Source organism: Maniola hyperantus, chromosome 6, assembly GCF_902806685.2.
Source record: "Maniola hyperantus chromosome 6, iAphHyp1.2, whole genome shotgun sequence".
Lineage (NCBI taxonomy): Eukaryota > Metazoa > Arthropoda > Insecta > Lepidoptera > Nymphalidae > Maniola > Maniola hyperantus.
Window position 1 is genome coordinate 4,651,779 of NC_048541.1, and position 26,495 is coordinate 4,678,273.

General features: G+C 37.8%; 2 protein-coding genes across 4 annotated transcripts in view; one reads left to right on the forward strand and one right to left on the reverse strand.

Annotated features, from left to right (window-relative positions):
- Positions 1–14: 14 nt before the first annotated feature.
- The window catches only part of Ube3a (ubiquitin protein ligase E3A), a 48,165-nt gene continuing 21,684 nt past the window's right edge, over positions 15–26,495 (reverse strand). The window contains exons 2-17 of one of the 3 annotated variants that reach the window (XM_069499258.1): positions 13,500–13,666; positions 13,047–13,263; positions 11,673–11,806; positions 10,875–11,011; positions 10,080–10,262; positions 9,291–9,406; positions 8,666–8,879; positions 8,090–8,259; positions 7,209–7,377; positions 6,532–6,669; positions 4,678–4,880; positions 4,072–4,253; positions 3,429–3,597; positions 2,849–3,016; positions 2,255–2,410; positions 15–1,917 (exon numbers count right to left, since the gene is read on the reverse strand). In XM_069499258.1, coding sequence (XP_069355359.1) covers positions 1,579–1,917; positions 2,255–2,410; positions 2,849–3,016; positions 3,429–3,597; positions 4,072–4,253; positions 4,678–4,880; positions 6,532–6,669; positions 7,209–7,377; positions 8,090–8,259; positions 8,666–8,879; positions 9,291–9,406; positions 10,080–10,262; positions 10,875–11,011; positions 11,673–11,806; positions 13,047–13,263; positions 13,500–13,534 — 2,730 coding nt within the window. In that variant the 5' untranslated portion in view covers positions 13,535–13,666 and the 3' untranslated portion in view covers positions 15–1,578. Of the gene's footprint in view, positions 1,918–2,254; positions 2,411–2,848; positions 3,017–3,428; positions 3,598–4,071; positions 4,254–4,677; positions 4,881–6,531; positions 6,670–7,208; positions 7,378–8,089; positions 8,260–8,665; positions 8,880–9,290; positions 9,407–10,079; positions 10,263–10,874; positions 11,012–11,672; positions 11,807–13,046; positions 13,264–13,499; positions 13,714–26,495 lie in introns of those variants that run through there. The other 2 variants (XM_034969276.2, XM_034969277.2) reach the window with 2 other exon arrangements.
- PrBP (Prenyl-binding protein) lies at positions 15,248–21,332 on the forward strand. The gene is made up of 6 exons (XM_034969577.2): positions 15,248–15,266; positions 15,343–15,605; positions 15,797–15,828; positions 16,391–16,542; positions 18,093–18,229; positions 19,230–21,332. Exons 2-6 carry the CDS (start codon positions 15,535–15,537, stop codon positions 19,309–19,311), a joined length of 474 nt encoding a protein of 157 aa, XP_034825468.1. The 5' UTR covers positions 15,248–15,266; positions 15,343–15,534; the 3' UTR covers positions 19,312–21,332.

Sequence of the window (26,495 nt, forward strand, 5' to 3'; positions counted from 1 at the left end):
AAATCAAACAACAATTCATGTATAAATAAAACAAATTTTAATTAATTAATTAGGTATGTCAATGTTAAAAATATGCCACAATTATTTTACTTGGCTTTACAACAATAGGCATTTGTTTGTCATTGATATGAAATATACAAGATTTATATATTTATACCGGGCTAGTTTCAACCCCTATGTAGTCAACATTCCATCTACGCGTACGAAACGCTTTGTGTCATCATTGCTTATACGCACGGCTAGGGTCTGGAATACTCTTCCGAGACCAGTGTTTCCTGCCAATTATAATCCGGTTATCTTTAAAACAAGACTGAATAAGCACCTTTTAGGCAAACGCGTCCCATCTTAGCCCACATCATCACTTCCCATCAGGTGTGATCGTGGACATGCGTGCGCCTATTATGAATAAAAAAATTACAAGATATACAAAAAGCATTTTATCCAGGCGAAAATTACTTAAAAATAAAAATATACGTCGAATTCAGTATCTCCTCCATTTATGAAATCTGATAATCATCTTCAAAATATAAGTACATAATTCAAATATATCGTTAGGTTCAACGCGGTCACGACCAGCGACCTCTGACGGACAACCAAATCTCGATCTTATCCCAGTTGAATAGAGTGGTAATTAATACAGCGAATAGAATATGTAGCAGCAGCATACTTCTTTTGCTCTCACGGAAGCTGGCAGCTAGACCTTGCCCAGAAAAATTGTTTCGCGCGGGTACGTTGTGTCCAGAAGAAGCGTGCAACGTGCAAGCATTCATGCCGCTCCATTTCCGTAAATACGTGAACTTACTCTGAAGTTTGCGCATAAACTGGACGCAATCAAGGAGTCTTAAGTAGCTGGAGTCGAATCTGAAGTATATATACTACACAATTTACTCGCGAATTTTAAATTCGATGCTTGTGGATGCGATTGTATTAACGCCCAGTACCTCGCCAATGCGCGTATGAATTCGCGCGAAACGATTCGCGGTGAATTCGCCCCTTCTGGGAAGGTCTAAAATGCTTTGACTCATTGCTTTTGAATAAAATCGATATTCAGCTATCGGTCAGAAACTGCTCCCGGCAGGGCCCTAAGAGTTTATTACTATAAAGGCTTATTTTCATTCGTCGCATCGATAGGAAATTTATTCGACGTGCTGGCGATTACTAAACGCATGCCAAAAGGCCCACATATAACAATAATAATTTTCATTGGTCTATTCTCTACTCTTATGTCTAGAGGTTCTATGATTTCCAACTGTTGAATTTTGACTAGTCTTGTGAGATTCCCCGCATGCTGCGTATAGACGGAGTTATCGACCAATGAAAATGAGCACTAATTAGTCAAAACAACCTTAACTTGAATTTGAAACACTAATATCAACGTCATGTCATAACTGAAATCGGGCTATTCATTTCATGATCAATAGACATGGCACAGCAGCAAAATAATACAATAAATAATAATATTATTTATTACAATATTAACTTTATTAAAATCGGCATAAGATTCAAATTCATCAACATCTGTATATTTTACATCAACGCGAGTAACAGTTTGTTCGAGAGGATTATAAGCGATGGACGTTAAATAATGCCAAAGCCTTTTGAATAGCTAATCGCTTTCATCAGTCTGTCTTGGAGTTTCTCTTTGCTTTCATATTCTGGGAGGAGGAGTATATTGAAGCATGTATGGGCGGTCGGTAACCGCGCGCAATCGGGGCCGTTTCTCGCTATAACTAGTTTTAAATGGCTTAAACCCCCTACCGGGACTCTATCGGACCCTGTGGTGAACTGAAGAAGTTTTCTCTTGTCCTCTAAAGATAAACTGTGGACGATGCTCCAAAAGTCTTTAATAGTTTGTGATTCCGATGTGTATCCGCCATCGTATTCTGTTGATTTTTCTAGTTCGTTGAAGTCGAAATTCTGTAATAGTGAACATTTTCGTTTGAGACCATAATCTTGTGGATGACATAACTTCATTTGCCACTACAAGGTTAGTACAGTCATTTGGTTCTCAAAAAGGGGGTTACGTCGAAACCGATAAAATCACCAATTTGCATAACTCCTAGAAAACTTTTCAGGTAAAACTACCAAATGACTGGAGTAATATAAAAATTATAATTATTTGTCAAAACTGGTTAAAAACTACCAAACCAAAAGTTTATTTGGGACTGTATCGAAAGCTCCATTTATCGAATAAAATATTATCGAATAGAGAATTTTCTTCTATTCGAAGTCAGTTAATAACTGATCGACTAACCTTGCTGCCGCAGACGAGCGTCTCCACCTCCTCGGGCCGGAACAGCGTCCCTAGCTGGCTCTCGTCCGTCACCATCACGAAGCCACGTCGGAACGCCTTGAACTGCGTTTCCACTGACTTGTTCAGTAGGAAATCTGCGTATAGGTCTACAAATTCCTGAAATATATATATACTAATGTAAACAAACAGACTTTCTTAGTCGCTGACTGCCTAAATTGCTGACAAATTGCCTAAAATTCTAATACACTGTCTTAACTGTCAACTAGCTGTCATAGTTGCGGACAAACTATCTAATAGAGAAGAAAAGAAGAAGACAAACTATCTAAATTGCGGACAAATTATTATCCCCATTTCTGACAAACTATCTTGACTGCTGACAAACTGTCTAAATTGCTGGTTAACTGCCTTCATTGCTGAATTGATATGATTGCTGACAAACTGTGAATTAATGACAAACCGTCTTAATTGCTGAAAAATTGCCTCAAATTCTGACAAAATTTCTGCTGCTGATGGTTCATTTTATTTCTTTGTTTAACTTCAAAATATTATATTATCCGGAAAACGCTCTAAATACAGAAAAATTTCAAGACTCACCCTTTTATTATCTTGCGTAACGAATATGTTGTCGCCATTTTCTCTGAGATCTTGAAATATGTTGTTACCGAAAACGTCCGTGTAACATATCCTGAACGTCTGATAGTATACTTCTTCTAAATCACTGTCAGTGTATTCTAACATGTCTTTTAAGCCGTTGTACAAAGTCTGAAAAATGAATATTACAAAGGTTAAGAGAAAGTTGTAGGTATAGTACGCATTACGATTGCAATAAAAGATATGGATTTAACAAACACTACAATTCTTTTCACTCGAAGTTATTCAATTTCGGAATCCACTAAATAAGACTGATCATATAATGATATCCAAGTCTTGGTTTTCATTTTTAACTTTGTCATCCGCCATAATGGATTTATTATGACGTCATTAGCGTACGACACGCGGAACAAGCTAAGACAAAGTCAACGACACCACATTTATCACTCTAAATGAGTAGTGTGTAGTAGTAGTAGTAACATACAAGCTCGCACGCAAGCACGCAAGCAAATACGCACGCACGCACGCACACAGACACGTCAAAACACATAACCCTCTCGTAGTCTGGTAAATAACCACTTACCGCATTCCAATCTGCCAAATCTTCAAAGGAACCTTTCTTCCCCATGAGTTTCCTATAAACCACCATGGGGAAGTTGACCGCTAGTATAATATTATTGTATATCGCCAGACCTAAAACTATACCGATGAGTGTGAACTGAGCTTCAGTCTCGAACGATGTTGGGTTGAACCTGAAATTGATTACAACATTTTACTAGGAAAGTAAAATCTTTTACAACAAAACTCAAACTCAAATTATTTATTCAGAATAGGTAAAATTTTACGCTTCCTGATTGTCAAAATTTTTATTTGTAAGATGATATAGTGGTGATAATTAATACGTACTTAAAACTAAAGCTACGAGGGTTCCAAACGCGCCCAGGTCTGAGAAGAGCCCACAACAAACTCAGCCGGGTATTCTTTTTATTATAATAAATACACTTTATTTGCACGACCACAAGAAGGATTACATTAAAGAATAAAAAACACAGACAGAAGGAAAATACAAATGGCGGCCTTATCGCTAATTAGCGATGTCTACCAGGCAACCTTAAAGATTAGAAAATATGAGGAAAATAAGACCACTTATTATTTTACGAAATCACTTAGAACTAACACAAAGCTGCCGCTCCGCAAACAGGGGTCGTTGTCATAGCGCAACATACCAGACAGTGTGCTCGTCCTGCCGTTGCGTGAACATGCCGTAGTCGGGGTTGAAGATCTGCTCCACCACGAGCTGGAAGAACTCCTTGCTTACGCCGCCCTCGTCGATGCCCTGCTCACCCTCGAACTCCACCACCAGCTGCTTCTTCAGATCCAACGCTCGCTCCATAGCTATCATTTCCAACTGCGCACAAATTATAAAATAGTTTGGATTGGTTACTTATTTTTGGAAAAAATCAATATAGGTATCATTTCTGAATATTTTTAGAGGTGATGATAGCGAAATTGATATGATGATGATTTGATGTTGATAACAAGACCATCACGCTTTTGTCATTTTGAAATTAGAAGAAATCAACATGTCTCATTTTTTGAAGTTATTTTTTGTAGAAACCGATATGGATGTATCGGTCGGTATCCTGATTACGGAAATGATTCCCATTTTGAAATTCAAAATGAGAGACCACTTTTTTATTTTTTAAGTTTCTGTCAATCTGTTCAAACCGCGGAGAGCGAAGGTTCGCTACAGAGACAGCAGATACGGCATTCGCCGAAGGTAAAGCGACGAACAACGACAGTGCTTGGCCTTCACTCAGTTACAGTGTTACCTCAACTAGCGCGTCGTCAATGATGTGCGACCTCCTCACTTTGAGCCGCAGGAAGGGCATGGGCGACGCCGCGCCCACCACCGCGTGCAACAACGACACCCGACGCTCCGAGTACATTCGAATACGATTCTCATAGTATAAGCCCAAGGATTTGGTCGCGGCTGTCAGTATGAACGGGTATTTGAGGAACGAGAACTTATGACCTGGGAAGAAAACCGATAATGAGACTTCATTTACCAAAAGAATTACCGCTAAAAATGCGGTTCGCTCAATACCAACGTATTGACGTAATGTCAGTAACCTTATTATAAATGCAAAAGTGTGTTTAAACAAACACACTTTTGCATTTATAATAAGGGTACTGATAGTACCAACAAACGTTGGTTCGTTGATTTATTGGTTTGTCCTTCAATCACGTCGCAACGGTGCAACTGATTGATGTGATTTTTTGCATGGGTATAGATAAAGACCTGGAAAGTGACATAGGCTACTTTTTATCTCGGAAAATCAAAGAGTTCTCACGGAATTTTAAAAACGGGAAAAACAGCTAGTCTACACTAATATTATAAAGAGGAAAACTTTGTTTGTTTGTTTGTACTGAATAGGCTCAAAAACTACTGGACCGATTTTAAAAATTCTTTCACCATTCGAAAGCTACATTATCCACGAGTAACATAGGCTATATTTTATTTTGGGAAAAAATAGGGTTCCGTAAGATATTTGGGTTTTTCGGACACAAGGTGTAAAAAATCAACCAGAAAAGTTACTTATTTTGCGTACGCTGCCTAAACTATAAAAGATAGAACCATAAAATGTTCTAATTAATTGTAGATCTTATAAATATCTACAAAAAAGTCCGCGACACACTATACCCATCTATGTCGAGTGAGGCACAGCAACCATTTTTTTATTTAAAAATCTTGAATTTTTTTTGGACTACATTTAAACGCGTTTATTTTACTCATGCTATTAATCCTTATCAAAATAAATGATTTCATCACTAAGAACAGTTTATGGAGATAATATTTGGTCTTTGAATGATTAAAATTGGACGTTTGGTTTTGAAGTTATGGCGAAATTAAAATATTACGATTTCTGCTGCACGGCCCGTTGTATTATATAAAGAGGTAATGTCGTTAAGTTTGTTTGTAGGGGGTAATCTTTAGAACTACTGAACCGATTTTAAAAATTCTTTCACCAGTAGAAAGCTACATTATTCCTGAGTGACATAGGCTATACGGGATCTTTAAAAACCTAAATCTACGCGGGCGAAGCCGCGGGGATCAGCTAGTATTTAATAAACTCAACCTAATCAAATCAATATAGTTAATATTGAGGCACTAAAGGTAGAATTCCGCGGGTTGCGGTTCCATGAGAATTGAATAAAGCGCGCGCGCATGGCACTGTCATTGTCCATGTCTTAAACTTTACCCATGCAAAAAATCACATCGATCCGTTGCTCCATTGCGATGTGATTGAAAGACAAACCAATAAACCAACACATTGCCGCATTTATATATGGGTAGTAATTCGTATCGATCTACAATTTATAATCATCATCATGATCAACCCATCGCCGGTTCACTACAGAGCACGGGTCTCCTCTCAGAGTGAGAAGGGTTTTGGCCATAGTCTACCACGCTGGCCAAGAGCGGATCGACAGACCTCACATACCTTTGAGAACATAATGGAGAACTCTCAGGCATGCAGGTTTCCTCACGATGTTTTCCTTCACCGTTAAAGCAAGTGATATCTTAATTACTTAAAAAGGCGGACGTCCGAACCACTAGGCTACCACAGCTTTTTAAAAGAACAGGTAACAAAACAAAATAAAAGATAACAAAACCAACTTACCTATTTCATCAATGTCACTTTTACAATTAGCTAAATCTATATCCATCTCTATTGTATCACTAAGTGGTTCGTTGTAAAACTCTTCAAATGGCAAATATGGTTTCCTAGCGTCTAATACATTTATATCTAATTCAATGGCTGAAAAAAAAATTAACACAAAATTAACATCATTTTAATATATAAAAAAACCGGCCAAGTGCGAGTAAGGCTCGCGCAACGAGGGCTCCGTACTACAGTCGTATTTTTTGACATTTGCACGATAATTCAAAAACTATGATGCATAAAAATAAATAAAAAACCCGTTTTACATGAACTTTACAGGTCTTTACATGAACAGGTAAAGACCTTTCATATGCCCCACTTGATATAGTTATCTTACTTTGAAAATTTAAAATAATAATTATTTATTAATTCATAACCACATTTTAATTTTTTTGTCTGATGTAACCACAAATTCACGGTTTTCAGATTTTTCCCCGAATGTCTGCGATAAAACCTACCTGCCTGCCAAATTTTATGATTCTAGGTCAACGGGAAGTACCCTGTAGGTTTCTTGACAAACCGACAGACAGACAGACAACAAAGTGATCCCATATACTTTGTCAAATGAGATCTTTTTCAAAATTATAAATCTTAATCAAAGACTTTTGGCTAAAGAAAACAAAAGTACATCTCACCTAGTGGGTCTTCATAAGGTATCTGCTTGGAGTTCTTGAGCGACGACAGCGGGTAGAGGTGGTCCAGCGCGTCGCCCAGCGGGTCCAGCTGGCTGGTGATGACCACCGGCTCCTCGCGCAGCGTGCTGGGCTCCATCACGCCCGCGAGCATGTTGGCGTAGTACACTATCTACACGGACGAATAAATTGGTCTTGTGTAACCAACATTGAAGCGAAGCTTCTTATTCTTAGTTCAGAAGCATTATGAATAAAAAAATCTATATAAATAGAATGCGTGTCAGACTCGAGCACCGAGGGTTTCGAACTATAGTCGTATTTTTTCGTCATTTTGCACGATAAATCAAAAACTATTATACATAAATAAAAATCTGTTTTAGAATGTACAGGTACCTTTTCATATGATACCACACTTGGTATATTAATCTTACTTTGAAAGTTGAAAATACTAATTATTTGTTCAAGAACAATTTTTAATATTTACTTTTGTGATGTTACCACAAATTCACGGTTTTCGGATTTTTCCCCTTACGTGTGCTTTGCTATAAGACCTACCTACCTGCCAAATTTCATGATTCTAGGTCACTGGGAAGTAGGTACCATATAGGTTTCTTGATGGACAAAATTCAAAATGTCGAAAAAACTACCCGAATACGGAACCCTCGGTGCGCAAGTCTGACTCGCACTTAGCCGGTTTTTTTGTTGTTTGTAATTGTCAGCACAAGGTTTGTATGAAAGAATTTTTTTGGAAAATCCGCGGGAAAAGACAGTCTCCGCGGGACTCAGACGAAGTCACGAGCAATGGCTAGTAGAAATATAGACAAACCCTATTCCTATATATATAACCCTAAAAAAAAAAAATAGAACCTGAAGAAAAGACTTACCTTCATAACTTTAGTGGCCATGGTGACAGTAGTGTCGTCCTGCACTTGGTAGTGCCGCACGTAGTTGGTGGAGATCACCCGCAGCGTGATGAGTTGCTGCAGCGTCTCCAGTATGTGGCGCAAGCTCTCTTTGCAATGCTGCGCCCAGACTCGGGCTAACTTCGCTTGTGCTAAAATATAACAAATTTAAGTACAATTTGTGTTTATGATTTCGTGAGTAGGACTCAAATAAATGCGTATGTGTACCGTACCAATCCAGTAAAAAAACGGGAAAGAAGTGAAACTACAGATTTTTCAAATATGCAAAATCCGCTATTTTGGGTTGGAAAATAGAATAGACATTATATACAGTAATAAATAGTAACGCCCCATGAAGCCCTCGGCAACCTGGGCGGTCTACTCGGCTTCTGGAGCGAGCTTGGATGGCTGGAAGACTTCGGCGAGGAGGGGCAACGCACGCACAATAGAAAGTGCAGATACCAGGCCAGAGTGAAGTAATAAAGAAAATAGTAGCGCGGTGTCTAACGCCGAGCTGGAAGTATTCTGATAGACCTAGAGTATGATGCACCTGCTTACCTTTGACAGGCAAGCGTTCAATAGCCACGCACAGCAGCGGCAGCGCTATCTCCAAGTACTCGCTGCAGCCCAGGTCGGGCACCTCGAAGGCTATGACGAAGCAGTTGACCGCGTCGTCTAGGCTCATCTTCTTGTACTGCAGCTCAATCATCAGGTTTTCCCCGAGCGCAGTGAGCGCGGTGACTAACGCGGAGCTGTAGTATTCTGATGGCACCTGGACATATATCTCAATTTATCAACAGCCCACTACTACAGGTCCGGTACAGGTCTCCACTCAAAATGGAAAGGGTTTAAGCCATATATTCCACCATGGCGGCCATGGCTGCAGATTGGGAGACTTCACATTCCTTTGCATGAGTTTTGAGTTATGCACTATTCCTTACAATGTTTTCCGTTAAAGCAAGTGATATATAATTGCTTGAATCACACATAAATCCAAAAAGTTTAAGACTTTACATTTTTAGTGTCTTTTTTGACGATTGGAGAATTTTGAACACTATTTTGCCTGTTCTATTGGACGAGAATTAGCAGCCATTTTTATTAATTTTTCATTGAAATATGGTGCTTCGAGTCGGATATAATTCGATATACGACTAGAAGCCATCATATTAGGGTAAATACGTACTTTAGCTAGGTACTGGAAGGCTCTCCGACACGATGCCACGTCGAGGCCGGGGCCCGCTACGCTGTCCACATCTTTGTCCGGATCACTCGACGAACACATCGCTTTTGATTCTTTATCTTAAATAATAATATTTGTATTGCTTTGTGAATTATTTCTTTTCACGTCAGATATAAAAGATGATGACCGCGATTTCGTCCGCGTATGAGAATAAAAAAATATATATGAAATCATACTTATAATGTAATCATAAATATATCATCAAAAAATATATATTTTTTTAAATCTCATGGGAACTCATATTTTCTGGGATAATAAGTAGCTTATGTCGCCTCTAAGATGTAAGCTATCTCTATGCCAAATTTCGTCAGAATCGGTTAAGCGGATAGGCTTGGAAAACAGACTTTTTTCTTTCGCTTTAATAATATTAGTTAGTAGCAGTATGGATTAACTGAGAAGGCTATATTTGTTTGCAAATTTATGATTGTGCTTTTAAGCTGTCCAGAGCCAGAGCCTGCTAGCCGCAACGATATCGTAAGAGCGGCGCGAAGCGCTTACGACCAAACACAAATATAATATTAAACAAAACTTTGACACCCCAAAATCTTAAATGTTCATTTAAACGGAAAAATGGATTAGAGAACCTTATAACGCACCTAACTCCAAAATATTAGAGATGCGTGTCCAGAATTGAACCCCCGACCCCACCGAATTCGACGTCTTAACCACAAGGCTATCACCGCACATCGAGGAATATAACAGTATCAAATTAAGTAAAATTAGCTCCTGTACCTGTTTTCTTTTTTCCTTCACTTCCAGTGTCGCCATCGCTTAATTTCCTTTGAAAACATCTGGCTAATATTGCAGGCTGATTGAACGCTTCACCCAGAGCTTTGATGAGGACTTGTGGCTCCTTTGTTTGAAGACATTCATCACACAGTTCGTATATACGCTCCTCGGTTAGCGGCGCGCCATCTGTGAGCAACGATATGAGCAAATCGTCCAATGTCTGAATGAGCCATTTTGTTTTTAACTTGTACTCCACTGCTAGTTTACTAGACAAGCTCATTATTAAACGACTTAACATGTAGATGAGACTTCATCAAGAAGTTTAAGTATAATAACTGTTGTATTAAGGACAGCGTAAGGATATGTTTGAGCATAATTAACTAATTTATAATAATTAGATTATGATAATTATAATCTTAGGTAATGATCTAATGATCAAATGTTAAATTAGGTGACAATACTAATTACAAATAGACTACTGATGATGATATTTGAACTGAAATATGAATGACTAGCTTATGCTCGCGACTTCGTCCGCGTGGACTACACAAATTTCAAACCACTATTTCACCCCCTTAGGGGTTAAATTTTCACAAATCCTTTCTTAGCGTATGCCTACGGAATTACGGATGTCATAATAGCTATCTGCATGCCAAATTTCAGCCAGATCCATTCACTAGTTTGAGCTGTGCGTTGATAGATCAGTCAGTCAGTCAGATTTGTGTAGTCCGTTTGGACGATGTCGCGGGAGTAAGCTAGTTGAATATAAATACATATCAGGGTATAGCATACACTTACTATTACGTCTAAGAGGCGATTTGCAATCATCTTGCTGACTAGAGTCTGGTCTGAAGGGTGATGTGCTACATGAGGCCGAGTCATTTTGACACTCCATATCACTTTTCGTTGTTGTGGAAGATGTTGTACCTGCTGTGCTGAAATTTTAAAATTATTTTTAAGCTACTTGTATACTAATTTGTTTAATGTGAAAATGGTTTAAAAATTGTATGATTAATTCTCTCCAACACAGAGTGAATCTAGGCTTTCTTTTGAAGCCATAGTTAGCGACACACAATCAAGCTACAGTACGCGGCCGAAAGTAATGTACATTGACTTTAAGAAGGAGTTAGCAAATTTGTAGAGCACTGTCTCAGTCATTGAGAACGACAAAACTTCATATAGGTATGAATGAAAGAGACAATGCTCTACAAAGCCGAAATGTCATTCTAAAGGCTGATGTACATTACTTTCGGCCGCGTACTGTAAATGTTAGTGATGATACATCTGGCAACACCTTGTCAACACGAGAACCATTTCACACTAAACTGACAATTTTAATTCCCGGGACAAAAATAATAATCATTGTGTATGGCACACTTTGTCTAGCGTACTTGTGTAAATGTCCATATCTGTGACGTCAGCGTAAGTTTTTATTGAGAAGGGTATTTAAGACACTTGATTTGAGGTTTGATTTCGAGAAAGAGGTTAGGTGAGGAAGCTTCGAGAATCGAGATGTCTTCTTCTCCAAAATTCTTCAATCCTTGAAGACGAAAGTCTTACAAGAATAGTAAAACCTAATAAGATCTGATCACTAACCTCGCACCAGAAGCACACACACTGTTGACCTCAGTCCTGGGAACCTTGTTGGGCAGAGTGTCACACAGACGTGCTTCTTTATAAAATAACTTAATTGCCTCTGCTGCTGCTTCATTTGGCGTCAGGTTCCTTGCCTATTCAAACACATATAGTAAGCGACAGGGTGAAATGGCAATTCCCCGCTCTCCGAATTGGGCTAGCCCAATACGGAGAGCGGGCGTGACGAGCGGATGTGCGGGACGTCCCCCCCGATTGCCATTTCAACCTGTCGCGGACTGTTATTACATTTAAAACTAGTGCCCACTGTTACTTGAACAGTTATCTATCTTAACTAGATTACTGCCCAGAGCGCATATTATAAATGCAAAAGTGTGTTTGTATGTTGGTTTATTGGTCTGTCTGTCAATCATGTCACAACACATCTGCAATAAAGTATCTTTCAAATGGTGAAAGAATTTTTCAAATAGGTGCAGTGGTTGCAGAGATTACCTTCATACACACAACTACATAAACAAACTAAGGATGTGGTTATGTCAAGTTCTGTTAACCAGTTCAAGAATAGATTAGACAAACATTTGGAAAACTCGAAGCACTTCTAATATAGACGCACCAGCGAAAGCTGCTTAGTCTATTAAAAAAAAAAAAAAAAAAACTTACAGCACACTTTCTTTATAACATAAGTAGACTAGCGTTACTGTGGAATTACTTACTAGAAATCCTAAATGGGGATCTGTTATGGAGAAAACCACAAATAAAAGTGGGTAAAGGTGGATTTAACACTCCTAATATCTACTTGAAGCAAATACCTAATTATTGCTATTCCACTTGCCATAGTATATTAAAACGAGAGCTCACTCTGGTTCGGCAGTCAAAGTAGGTATTTGCTTTGAGTAGGTACTAGGAGCCCTTGATTCATTTTTATTACTCACTAGCTTATGCTCGCGACTTCGTCCATGTGAACTACACAAATTTTAAACCCTTATTTTACCCCCTTAGGGGTTGAATTTTCAAAAATTCTTTCTTAGCGGATGGCTACGTCATAATAGCTATCTGCATGCCAAATTTCAGGTTGATCCGACCAGTAATTTGAGCTGTGCGTTGATAGATCAGTCAGTCAGTCAATCCTTTTATATAGTTAGACTATCTTATGCTTATGGATAAGCTAGCGTAGAGCTTTAAATTTTCCATCTTTGTATTTTTTTTAATAATAAGTATATATTAACAAACTTCATGTTCTTAGTTTTTAGTTTGTTAGTGTGGTAGTCTGGGATGGATTCCAAAGTCTGGGTGAAAGCCTCCTTCGTCCATTTGTTTTATTATGAGTTATCACACTTTAAATTCAATAAGTGACGTTAGTAGAATAGCGACACCTACCTCTCCACTAGATGCACAGTACTGATTGTCACAGTTAGGGTTTCCACAGCCATCTACAAGTTGGTAAAAATATCGTTCAATCAACTGTCTCGCGGCGGCTCGCTTCATGATGTCCTGAGTTTTGTTCGAACTCGTATCCGCGCATAAACCCGCTTCTGTATGACCCTTAGAATTAGTTGGGGTCGACTCGTTATTTGACGATGATGCTTCGCTCCCCCTGAAACGGAAAATAAACAATGATCCACTCGATATGTTATGTACTACCTAATAGTCATTTTGTTAACAAAGATCGAAAATGGCAAGTAATGCATAACCTCTAAACAGCATTTTGTCTTATTTACGTAGCGGACGCAATACAAGATACGTATGTAATAAAATTTCAACTGCGCCACAACACAACACTGTTTTTGATAGAAAATGGATAAAGAACAGCCTCAATGACGACGAATTTACCTTGAAGCTTCGTCAGTTTCGCTTTTTGAGTTCATAGAAATTAATGATTTTATCAATTCTTAGTAACTGCTAATCATTAAATATTACTAACTTAAAGGCACCAGATGAAACATTCGTTATTTGCTCAATTTCAATAGCAATATTTTTACTTTACAAAACAAATTAAGCTTTTTATGTAGTTTAGAAATACTAAAATACTACACAAAAGTCACCCAATAATTATTAATTATTTTTGTTCTCGTTTTTTTTTTCGAACTGTCAAGTGTCATACACACCACTGTCAATATTGTTGGTGTTTTCACTGAATGATTTTAATTTTGCCCCAGTGTTTGAAGGAAATTTTATCATTTCATAATCTCAAATGAATCTTGATTCTTTGAACAGAGAAGGCATTCGGTTAAAAACCTTTTATTCCGTTTTTAAACTATAATAGGATTAATTATAATGTTATAATACCACTATTATAATTGTTCAATTTCTATGACAACATAAAAAGTTATATTGAATATTAGTCGTTTTGCCTTAAAATAAGAGGAAATCCCTTAACGTGGAAACACTGCGGCCCACCAATTTACACTTCAGAAAAATATTATCTGTGATTGCTGCTATCATCACCTTCTGTCAAGTAACTGTCAGTCTGTCAGTGCATAAAAGGATTGCCAGATGATTGTCAGCTTATCAGCGTTAAGCATAGATAGTAGACGGTCCATAAAATAAATTCGGCTCCACATTGGGGCCGATTCTCTTGTACACGATCTCTAAACTAAACTAAATTAACAGGTCTAAATCTAGTGCTAGTCTTTTCCGCAAGCAACATTATGAAAGGGATAGCAATAGATTCAGACGTGCTATTTTAGTTTAGTTTAGAGATTGTGTACAACGGAATTAGCCACATTATCGTCCCAATTATCGTCACACATAGTAGATAATCTATGCGTCACACTATCCAATACTCCAACATATTATGACCAGCGTGTACCAACTCACGATCAATTATCTCCACCTTCGTAACCCTACGCTCCGAATGCCATAGCATCGTGCACGTGCGCTACGGCGCCACGAATACTATGCATCCCGGTACATGCAATCGCCACACAATACCACGCATCCCACTCATGACTCAAGGGACATCTCCACAGATTAATAGGGATACTAACATCTCGCTAAGTGCATGGCTGGACTCCACGAAACCACAGATGGCTGCTGCTAGAGCAGCCATCTCCAATAAATACCTATCCTAAGCTATTATAACGATTAAATGCGGGTCTTCCATTCTGACTTCTGAGTGACAACCTCTGTGGCCTACACGATCCAAAATCGTCAAACATGACAGGTATGATAATATGTAGGTACGAAATATAGGTATTTTTGCACGTATAAAGAGGCTGATTCCGTTGTACACAATCTCTAAACTAAACTAAAATGGCACGTCTAAATCTATTGCTATCCCTTTCATAATGTTGCTTGCGGAAAAGGATAGCACTAAATTTAGACCTGTTAATTTGGTTTAGTTTAGAGATTGTGTACAAGAGAATCGGCCCCAAAGGTTAGACGAACAAACAGTTTCACTCACCGACCAGAAATAAAAGGTTGCACTGTAGTGTAAAGCTGGCATAACATAATAAATAGGAGCGTCAGATCAGACAGCAAAACACAAAAACATAATGTACCTACTCTGTGCACAAAAATACAAATTATAATTTGACATTTTTGACTATAAAATTATTGACACTTGGATTGTTTGTACTTTTTGTGGCCAGTTTGTGGGTTTGTGGCTTTTGTGGCTTTCATCTTTGTAAAAATTTATTTTACTCACTGTTACTCACCTCTCTTTACTTTGCAGTGTATAGTGAAAATAAATTGTTGCTGAAGCAGTCTGAAATTTGATTTCAAAACCACTAATTTATATAAACTGATTCCATACATTATGCCTCACGACTTCATGAGCTATTTTCGCTATTTGTGAAAGAGCACTCTGCATTTTAATCCTGTAGGTAGGTATCCCTGCCACCTCCTGTTGTTCTATTTGAACACCATGACGGAACTTATGCCAGCTGACGAACCTGAACAAGATCGTATTAAATCAATCCTCAATGGTTTTCAAATGTATCCTTTTTCTATAATAGTAACTAAGCAAGTTTTAAAAGACATAATGGCCACTAATTATTCTGAATTCATTGCCTTACTTCAGTGTATGAATGTTTGTCCACATGAATATAGAAGTTAAAGTTTATCTTGAATAAAGATGTGTAAATCGAATAATGTAGGCAAAAATCCTTAACAACTTTACTATACAGCAATCACATGAATTTGCGGGATGTAGATACGGGTAAGTAAATATAGCATTTATAAGTTATACTACTTATTTACATTCAAATGAAGCTTTGTAGGATACAGTTTTGCCAACTTTTTGGTGCTCTCAAGTAGATGAACAGCTTTAGTTTGCCTTAAGTCAAGGCTGTGCAAACATGTACAAAGCTTTACCTGACCTGTGGTTTGATTAGTATCTTGATGCTTTATGATGATCATGATCCACCCATCGCCAGCTCACTGCAGAGCAGGGTCTCCTCTCCGAGTGAGAAGGATTTCGCCATAGTCTACCACGCTGGGTATATTATATTATGCTTACATTACTAATATTTATACTCCAAATGTATTATAAATATTACTAGCTTATATACTACCTCGTCAGCGTGGACTACACAAATTTCAAACCCCTATTCCACTCCTTTAGAGAATTTCTTTCTTTATATCTTAGTGGATACCTACGTCATAATAGCTATCTGCATGCAAAATTTCATGATCCTGATCTGTCCAGTAGTTTGAGCTGTGCGTTGATAGATCAGTCAGTCAGTCACCTTTTCCTTTTATATATTTAGACTCTGTGACAGGTAAAATTCTCTGGCAACACAATGAAGACATGTCAAACCCAGATGTGGAGCACGAGGCGAGGGTGCCAAAACGCATACTCAAGTGTCGTGTTGTATCTCGTGAAATGAACTTCAGCTCCATAGAATCTATGGATAAATTTCGACTTGAACAGGTTTGTCTACAATTATAATTTTGAAACCTGCAAGTCCTGGTTGAGTAGGAAAATTTTCATAGATACCATCTGCCGGCGTTCCTAACTTCACTGTTTTTTATGACCTACACTCTACAGTCTGAAAACCTCCATACTTCATCCACAACTTCCCGGTATTGCACTTAACATTTCATCAGGAAGGCAGCCGTTTGCTTAAACCCTGGTTTTCTGCCTTTCCCATTTGTCATCTTTACATGCTGTATTTATTTTGCTTATTTAGCCTACCATTCTACTAGGGTCATTCAATAAGTAAAAAGACAAATGGCTATAGCTCAAAAACGGTTTAAATTGTTCTGAATGACATTGTGAACAGTTCCAACACTTACTTGAACTTCCTCAGCTATCATTTCAACAGTAATTCTTCTGTTATCACGAATAACTCCGTCAATCCTCGATTCCAATGAGGGACCAGAAACTTCCACTGGACGTCCACATCGGGGTTCATCACCTACACTTGTTCGGCCACTTTTAAACCGTACCCACTCGTAGAAACTCGCACGGTTCATACAACTTTTACCATACTGTATCAACATTCTAAAAAATTCACTTGTTTTTAGAATAGAATAGAATAGAATATGTTTTTATTCAAGTAGACTTTTTACAAGCGCTTTCGAATCATCGGGTAGTTTTAATTTACCACTGGTTCGGAATGCCGGTCACACCTTCTGCGACTAAAAATCTAATGACTGAGCGCTGCTCTTCTAAGGTGCAATCTTCAAGTGGCCTTGCCAAGGTGAATTAAAAAATTTGAGGTTATGTTGACATAAAATGATGAAACAGCTGACCAGAGTATATCCCAAGGTTGCCAACTAACACCCCTGAAAAGATTGTACACATTGAATAGTTTTAAAATTATAGAATTTGTCTCTTTACTTATTGAATGACCCTCATACATTTCAAAGCATTCTAGCTAATAAATCTCCTGATTGTCTATAACTGTAAAATGTGTCTATGAACCTGCTCTGACAAATGTAATGTAAAAATAACCGGCCAAGTGCGAGTCAGACTCGCGCATTGAGGGTTCCATATTACAATCGTATTTTGTCGACATTTTGCACGATAAATCAAAAACTATTATGCCTAAAAATAAATAAAAATCTGTTTTAGAATGTACAAGTAAAGCCCTTTCATATAATACCCCACTTGGTATAGTAAATCTTACTTTTAAAGTTGAAAATAGCAATATTTGTTCATGAACACATTTTAAATTTTTCTTGTGATGTAACCACAAATTCACGGTTTTTAGATTTTTCCCCTCATGTCTGCTATAAGATCTACCTTTCTGCCAAATTTCAAGGTTCTAGGTCAACGGGAAGTACCACGTAGGTTTCTTGATAGACAGACAACAAAGTGATCCTATTTCCTTTTGAGGTACGGAACTCTAAAAATAAACAGATGGGCAGTGAAAAGCTAGCAACAGACAGACACACATTCACATTTATATGGATTTAAATTACTTATGTAATAATTTGAGAGCAGAGAAACTGAATATAATTTTATTTCTATTACAGAAAGTACTATTCAAGGGAAGGTGTTTGGAAGAATGGTTCTTTGAATTTGGCTATGTTATCCCTAACTCCACCAACACTTGGCAATCTATTATAGAGTCTGCGCCAGAGTCACAGATGATGCCTGCTAATGTACTAAAGTGAGTTTCTGAATTTTTCAATCTATACTAGTATTCTAAATAATATCTGTCCCGGCTGTACTCACGTGTTTAGTCGACGTTAGCCCGACTAGTTTCGGACCCATCCGGGGTCCTTTTATACTAGTATTACAATTAATGTGAAAGTCTGTCGGTTACCTTTTTATGACTGAACCAATCTAAAGATGGTACATAGACACCTTGTCCTGGAGAATCAAAGAGTTCCTACAGATTTCTTAATAAACATAATATTGCTTAGATGAAGTCCCAGGCATCAGCACTATCAATATTACTCGTACATGCCAACTGCAAAAAAGAAAGTGTAATTTTTAAACCTGGCAATGCATTTTCAAAAAGTTTTGTACATGTTTGATTTTCCTGTTCGCCAATTCAAAACTAATAAATTACAATGTACAATGTAATTTATAGTAATACACACTTAAGTCTTAATTTATAATAATACAATTGCGCTGATTCTGTTGTCTTCTTCTAAACTAAATTTAGAGTATTTGCATCTTTTTCTTTTTAATATTGCTAAAAAAGGACTGAACATGAATTTTACATTTAAAGACTCTAAATTTTAGTGCACGCTACAAATTTAAACAGCAGGCTCGCGACTGGCAGCTAAAGTCACGGGGTTTGACATCTCTAAATTAAATTTAAAACTGTCAAACTGTGTCTGTCCTTTTCATATAACATTAGTAAGAACAGGATGCAAATACTCTAAAATTTAGTTGTGCTTAGAATCAGTACTAGTAAGTCCACAGATTAAAATGATTAGATGATTGTCTTTTTCGAAACTACAGACCGAATTCGGCGCGGAATAAGGGATCCGAATTTGAACAAGTTCATACAACTTCGTTGAAACACGATTGTTGTGAAGCAAGCGAATCGCCTCCAACACCCCATGTGGAATTCACCACAGTTTGATCTAAGCTTGAAACAAAATTTTTGTTTTCAATTGTTCACATTTATAATATAAGTATTTCTTTTCTATTTCCAGTGGGAATGTTGTGATAGAAACAAAATTCTTCGACGGAGATCTGCTGATAACGACATCGCGTGTCAGATTATTTTACGTTTAACTTTGAAGCCACCTTGTGCACTGAACGCATTTATTTTGTTTAGGTCAATGATTTTTTTATTATTTCTATTTGTATAATGCATTTAAATCGAATCAATTTTTTTCCTTGATACATTTTTTACAAACAAATAAAATACGTATGCTCCCGTACACACGGACGCTTTCTTACGTGCATTAATAAGGGTCAAAGAAGTGGGTTAACATACAGTTACCCCACTTCTTTGACAGGACACTATAATACAGGGTGTAACCAGAATGCTGCAGATAATCACTGATATGATACCAAAAAAAAAACCGCGAAAAAACCGACTTCAAATGAGGACGAGGCGAGGCTATTTATTCAATGCGTATTTTTTGTTTATAAAATTCTGGTTTAATAAAAAAATGATAAATGAATTCTAGTCAATATATTATTTGAAATTATAAAAGGTATGTGGAAAAGGGTTCATTTTACACAAAATTTAAATATTTTCAATCAGTGTTTCTTTAGCGCTATAAAAACAGCAGGTCTGAAAAAACACTAAATTGAAGAGTCATACTCGACAACCAATAAGGCCAGCTTACATTATTCCGGTGGCTGGATCCAATTACAGTTATGAATTTTTAATACATTTCCTTCAAGTGTAGGTAAAAAATGTTTTACCTACACTAATTTTACAATAGGGTTTACTTTGTCCCTAGCATTTGCAGGCCAATTGGGTTTTAAACACCGGCACTTAGTAGTATGCATTGGCTCATACATATATTACTTCATTTGCTATTGAACAAACAAAATAGCACCGACTCAGTGGTGCTTTAGCACTAATGCAATCTCAGTGACGTCTGGATTTCAAACGGGTCATTCATTAGTATCTAAGAGGTGGCGCTGATTTATTTGATTCCAAAACCGTGAAAAATTTTATTCGCTTGACCATATCTTGTCATTTATATCGATGGTAGTATGACGTTTCGGACAGCACTTGAATGGGACTGGATTAGGTACACTGGAATAACCTTATGCCAGTTACCTACTAGACTGAATTGCTTAATGAAATGAAATGAAATCATTTAATTTTGCTAAATGTGAGTAGTAAATGATCGTACATATATAGATGGTCCCTTTCACATTTTGCCATTTATGTATGGCGTGCAAAATATGTGGTAATTACAATAAAAATAAATTTAAGAAAAGAACAAAATATAAAAATGACCACGACAGTAAAATTTTAAAATCAAAAATGAATTCAGTAAGAAATAAGAACAAACGATGTTTACATAGACCGTAACTACAGTACTAGATTAGGAATGGTGCTGTAATAATGTAAACCAGCCATTAAGTACGCTTTTTTTTATAACGTTTTGCCAGTAGAATATGAACCCTTCTTCACTTACATAAGTTAGGTACATATATTTAAAAATAAGATCATATGGAAGGTACATTTTTTAAACTATCACTTTAAATCAATGTCAATAAATGTAGCACATCCGATTTTGTCGTCTAGTATTTAACCGACTTCTTTATATTTGTATTTAAATTTTATTAATATAACCTACATAAATATAAACCTTCTGGAATGAAACACATGACGTGTAAAGTACGATAAATGTCATATCCGAAATTACTGAGTCCAAAATTTTGAAGAAAAAAAACCGGTTAAGTGCGAGTCGAACTCGCACACGATGGGTTGCGTGCCATCGTACAATTATATTCTGGTCTTAAAATAGGTCTATGGTTTCAAAATATACTTGCAAATTGCAATATACCTAATATTCATCTTACGAACCCTCTCTATGCGAATTTAATTCGCTCTGGACCGGTTTTTAGAATCCTCGTAGACATTACATATGTCCCGATAATTCGGTAGTTAGAAATTAAAAAGGTAAGGCAGTTATAAATTAAAAAGGTGGGTTGTCGATTCTCTTTCAGCTAAGAAATTCGATCTATCGTAATTATTATTTTAAGAAAATCCGTCCTGTCTATGTAATCCGTATTTCTTAGTAGAAATCCCTTTGGTCTATCTTAAAATAAAAAGTAACACACTATTTACTGTTTTGTAATTTGTATTGGATACTTACTTAGTTTTAGTAAAGTATACCAACCAACAGCTACCTACTTAAAAGTTGTGATTCGGTTGGCTTTAATTTTTTTACATGATCTCAAAGAGCTTTCTCTCAAAGACATTCAAGATTAGGTCATTATTGGGGCTAATACCTTGGTACACAATCTCTAAACTAAACTAAAATGGCACGTCTAAATCTATTGCTATCCCTTTCATAATGTTGCTTGTGGAAAAGGATAGCACTAGATTTAGACCTGTTAATTTAGTTTAGTTTAGAGATTGTGTACAAGAGAATCGGCCCCATTAGCTCGTTGAAATTCCTAAAATCCTTTATAGTAGGATGTGCGGGTGTGCGGGGCGTTCCCACCCCGATTGCTATGTCGACCTGTCGCGTACCTACTATACCTATTCCCATTGTAATTTCCATCCAAAAGTCTAGAAGGTCACTATAACATTGCGTTTTTTCTGTGATGTTGTATAGAAGCAGGTGTTACTTTTCGGAAATCCATGATTGATATAGGTACAATGAACCAAAAGCTTAATTTGCTATAATCCGCTGAAACAGGTCGAATCTGTATGGTGCAACATGCAGCATGCGACATGCACCGCCCGCCCTCCCACTGCTAAACATACAGGGAAAAGCAGCCACCAGGCAAGCAATACGCACCACCACCACGCAGCACCACACAAATCCCAAAATACACTCGACGCACGTTTCGCCCCGACACCGGAGCATCCTCAGGAGATGTAGACCTTACAATCCACAATTGTAAAGAAATTGCAATTTCACCTGTTTCAGCGGATTATAGCAAATTAAGCTTTTGGTTCATTGTACCTTTTTTCTGTGAATTAAGCCTGACCCTTTAAAGTACCACGAGAAAGATGGAAAATTACACTATGACCATTTTTGCATAAAACATAAAATTTACTAATTAAGTAGAACATGTACGTATAGGTATATCGCTGAGTTATGATGAGATATCAGTCGCATCTAGAACGATGATATACAAATAGTTTAGTCGGTTCTCCGTACCTACGGCAGAGTATAGAGGAAACGCGGAGGCGAGGTAGGACGTCACCTGCAGGAAAAGCGGCGGATACTCACGACAGGAACTTTTTGTGAATTAAATCATTGCCGCCGGCTGCCGGTCCGTACATCCTCTCTAACGAGAACTGGCTGTCGGATTTCTTCGTACAGTCGCGTCGGAGGAAGCGGAGTCGTTTCGATGCACGGCGCACGCACCGTCCCCGCATATAAATAATAGAAATTATATAATTATGTGCCGGCGAGTGCTAGCCGAGTACTTGTCGGGAATCGTAATATCAAACACTGATCGGCCAAAAGGATAGTGCACACACGATACTTTTAACAACGGCGATCGGCGATAAATCTCTAGTTGACTTTAAACTTTGATTAGGTAGTTAAGTCCCGCAAATTGCTATTACGCTGGAACTATGTCTCATTAACATCGAAATGACGTCAGCCGAAATAAAAATATAGGTACCATCAGCTCAAAACTTCAGTCTAGAACCAGTGGTAGATGCATCCGACTATTCGTAAGCACTTGTAAAAGTTTATACGAATAAAAAAGATTTTCATTTTCATTTTCATTTTTTTCATTCTAGTGCTAACGTCACTAAAGTGGCGGCCACGTGCATTAGCAATTTGCGGGACTTATATCCGAAACTATGTAGTGTGGGCGCGGCTAATTCTGTTGTACACCAATCTCTAAACTAAATTGACATAATATCTAAATCGAATCCTTTTCCGCAGTGAGCATCATATAAGGAATGGCAATAGAATTATACAATTGTCCAGTTTAGGTTAGAGATTGTGTATAACAGAATTAGCCTCAATTAGTGCTCTACTCTGCACTATTTATAATATTTTGAACGAATTAATTGAGCAGATTTAAATGAGGCTTTGTTTTTGCAACAAATCGCCTATAACGGGATGCAGCACTGTCACACTGTGCACACATTATAAAACGATGTACCTACTTACCTACCTAATCGTCACTGATCTGAGATCTCTGATGCTATAAGAAATAAGAATCGTGTGTAGTTTGGCACTAAATGATAATAATGTTACGATGACATTCCGATAAAATATTAAGCGCTTTTTTCGATAGGAAGGTCGATGTTATCGGTTACCAACTATTACACATTGTAATGTTGTAATAGAACGATAAGCTTCCTAATTGTAATGTAACTTGTAAGCGTGTTGTTTTGAACTATAGGTACCTACGCCTGTTTTAAAGCTCTTAACATAATCGTAATATAACCAATGAATATAACGCCAAAAAGCCATCACCTATTTGTCTCTGGTCTGGTGTGGGAGGATTCCGCCGTGCCTATACAGACGCGAGTGATGACGGCTAACCGCCTGCACATTACGCGCGCTAACAATAGTTACGGCGAGCGAACCACCGCGTACTTGGTTCCGCGATTCATAAATGAACTACCTCCAACGCTGATTAAAAAAATAGATATTAAAAACATTAAGTATACATTAAAAGAATATTTTTTAGCAAAGTTAGATGGCTGAGTCTTTTGTGTCTATGTAGATTATATAATTATTTATATTAGTGCTAAGGATTAGCCACCTAATAAACCTATAAATTTAATAAACCTACTCACGATTATATTGTGTTACATACTTACTTGATTATTCGCGTTCAATACCTACTGTAGATTAATTCTTTAAGTAATTAGTTAATAGGCACCTAATCGTTGCAGCTATAGGCACTGAGGACAAACCTCTGTGGTTTTTTCAGTGTTTCTTGTTTAAGCTTTTGATTTGTATTTTGATTGGATAATAAATTAAAAAAAAAAAAAAAATTACCACCCTACCGGCAAAGCCGTGCCGCCAACCGATTTAGTGTTCCGGTCCGTTACCGTTTAGAAACCAATATGGGGTATGGGTTTAATAAAAACTTCCATATCCCTTCCAAGTTAGCCCGCTTGCATCTTAGACTGCATCATCACTTACCATCAGGTGAGATTGCAGTAAAGAGCTAACTTATGATACAAAAATACAAAAAAAAACCCTATAAGTAGGTACTTAGATAATTCCACGGGGTTATTCCCGTTGAGTCACACCTCCTTGTGTAACACTCTGACACCAGGTGCCAAAAATTTCAAAACATTCCCGTTGAGGGGTAATTCCCTAAACGGTATGCAGGGCTGACTTCGAACTTGATGGATCTAAGCCTATAGAGCTGTAGTTTAAACATACATTAGCGGTGATAGCCTAGTGGTTAAGATGTTCGGGAGATCAAGGGTTCGATCTCGGGCACGCAGCTCTAATTTTTGGAGTTATGTGCGTTTCGAGAAACACAAAAAAAACATCGTGTGAAAATCTGCATGCCTGAGTTCTCCATAATGTTCTCAAAGGCGTGTGTAAAGCCTGTGCTATTCGCACTGGCCAAAGCGTGGCGAACTAGGTATATGGCCTAAAACCCTTCACTATAGGTACCTACTATACTATATCCTACCTTCCGCCTCAGGAAAGCCAAAAGTCATTTGTGGGTATGGGTAGGTATAACCTTTTATAATAAAATCCCGCAAACTATTTTGGACTTACCTTTGCACAAGTTTAAAAAATCTATTAAAAATATGCTCCTGAAAAAAGCACATTACACAATTGAAGATTACCTATCTGAATGATAAAAGAGCGTGGATTTGACCTGCAGCTCGTTCCAGCAACGCACAAGACTGCAAATACTATTTTATACATGGCATAATCTTGTACCTATACCTATCAAATATTTGAAAAGAGTAACCGCCGAGTTTCTTGCTGGTTCTTCTCGGTAGGAAAGGCATTCTGAACCAGTGGTAGATGCATCCGACTATTCGAAAGTACTTGTAAAAGTTTATTTGAATAAAAAAGATTTTTAATTTATTTTATTTTACTATGAGGCGCGGGGATGCCCCGCACACCCCTGCTCGTCCGCACGGGGGCTGTGCGGAGCGTTCCCCCCGCGATTGCTATCTCGACCTGTCGCGTACTATACCTATCTATAAAGATGCGCATAACGTGGAGAGGGAACTGAAGACTTTTTCTCTGGACAACTTACAAATTAGCACGTTGGTAGGTAGGTATGTATACCTTAGACTTCAAATTATCACCCAGGCACCAGGCACCCGTCGAAACAAAAAAGGAAGAAAGAAGTAGGTACGAAGTTATTTCGGAACTTGGTTGAAATTTCGCCCTGAAGAGACGCGCGGGCGTATCGTTGGCCGGATGAACACCAAATGTGTGATATTTTTAGCCATGTTGATTGCCCTCTTCCTGTTTCCGGCGGCAGTCTCTCTGATCTGAGCCGCGGCAGGCAGCTAATTAGTGATAAATAATTGATTCCGATGTTCCGTTGACAAGTAGCTGATAAAATTCGAAGCATGCCTGAGAGTTCTCCATAGTGTTCTCAAAGGTGTGTGAAGTCTACCAACCACGCCTACCGCCACTCTGAGACCCGTGCTCTGTAGAGAGCCGGCGATGGGTTGATCATGATGATGATGACTCATGTGGCCTAGTCACGTCTAGCTTATGTTATTACCCAGTGTGAGAATTACCAAGATACTCTGTAAGATGTAATACCTATCTACTTAATGCAAATTAAGCTGCTACGAAAGTAATACCTAATGGGTTGGTTCCCAGTAGTCATTAGTAGGTGCATACACGTGCCCTCCTCATACTATAATCACTCCGAGCTAACGTCAGGCTATTGTATTCCTGGACTCTTAGTTACGCATGTGCCACTTATACTTCGTAGAAAACTGGCTGTTTCTTAAAATAGGTTGTGTTTAGTGACTGTCCGTGTGTCAAGGCTTGAGAAAGCAAGCTGAAAATATCGTATAGGTACCTATATGCTAAATTTATTATACCTTTTAGTCTCTGCTATATAGCCTGATATCTAGTTTTGAAAAAATGTGACAAGATTAACATACGACTCCTCGTTTTTTGTTTTTTGCAATACCCAACTATTGGCGTCGTCATCAGTTCATAATGAAATAATATTAATTTATACTTATACCTATGAAATATTATGAATGTCCTAACTCCTATGATGCCCAATAGTTAGGATGGCTGGACCACGAGAGAATTCGGAAGTTTAAGCTATCCCAAGATTTAATACCCAATTGC

What these genes read in the sequence shown, in the direction of transcription:
- PrBP (XM_034969577.2), top strand. Translation starts at nt 15,535, where the DNA reads ATGACGGAACTTATGCCAGCTGACGAACCTGAACAAGATCGTATTAAA. An exon ending in ATCCTCAATGGTTTTCAAAT is followed by an intron (nt 15,606 to 15,796) that starts GTATCCTTTTTC and finishes TTTACTATACAG; the next exon opens with CAATCACATGAATTTGCGGG. An exon ending in ATAAATTTCGACTTGAACAG is followed by an intron (nt 16,543 to 18,092) that starts GTTTGTCTACAA and finishes TTTCTATTACAG; the next exon opens with AAAGTACTATTCAAGGGAAG.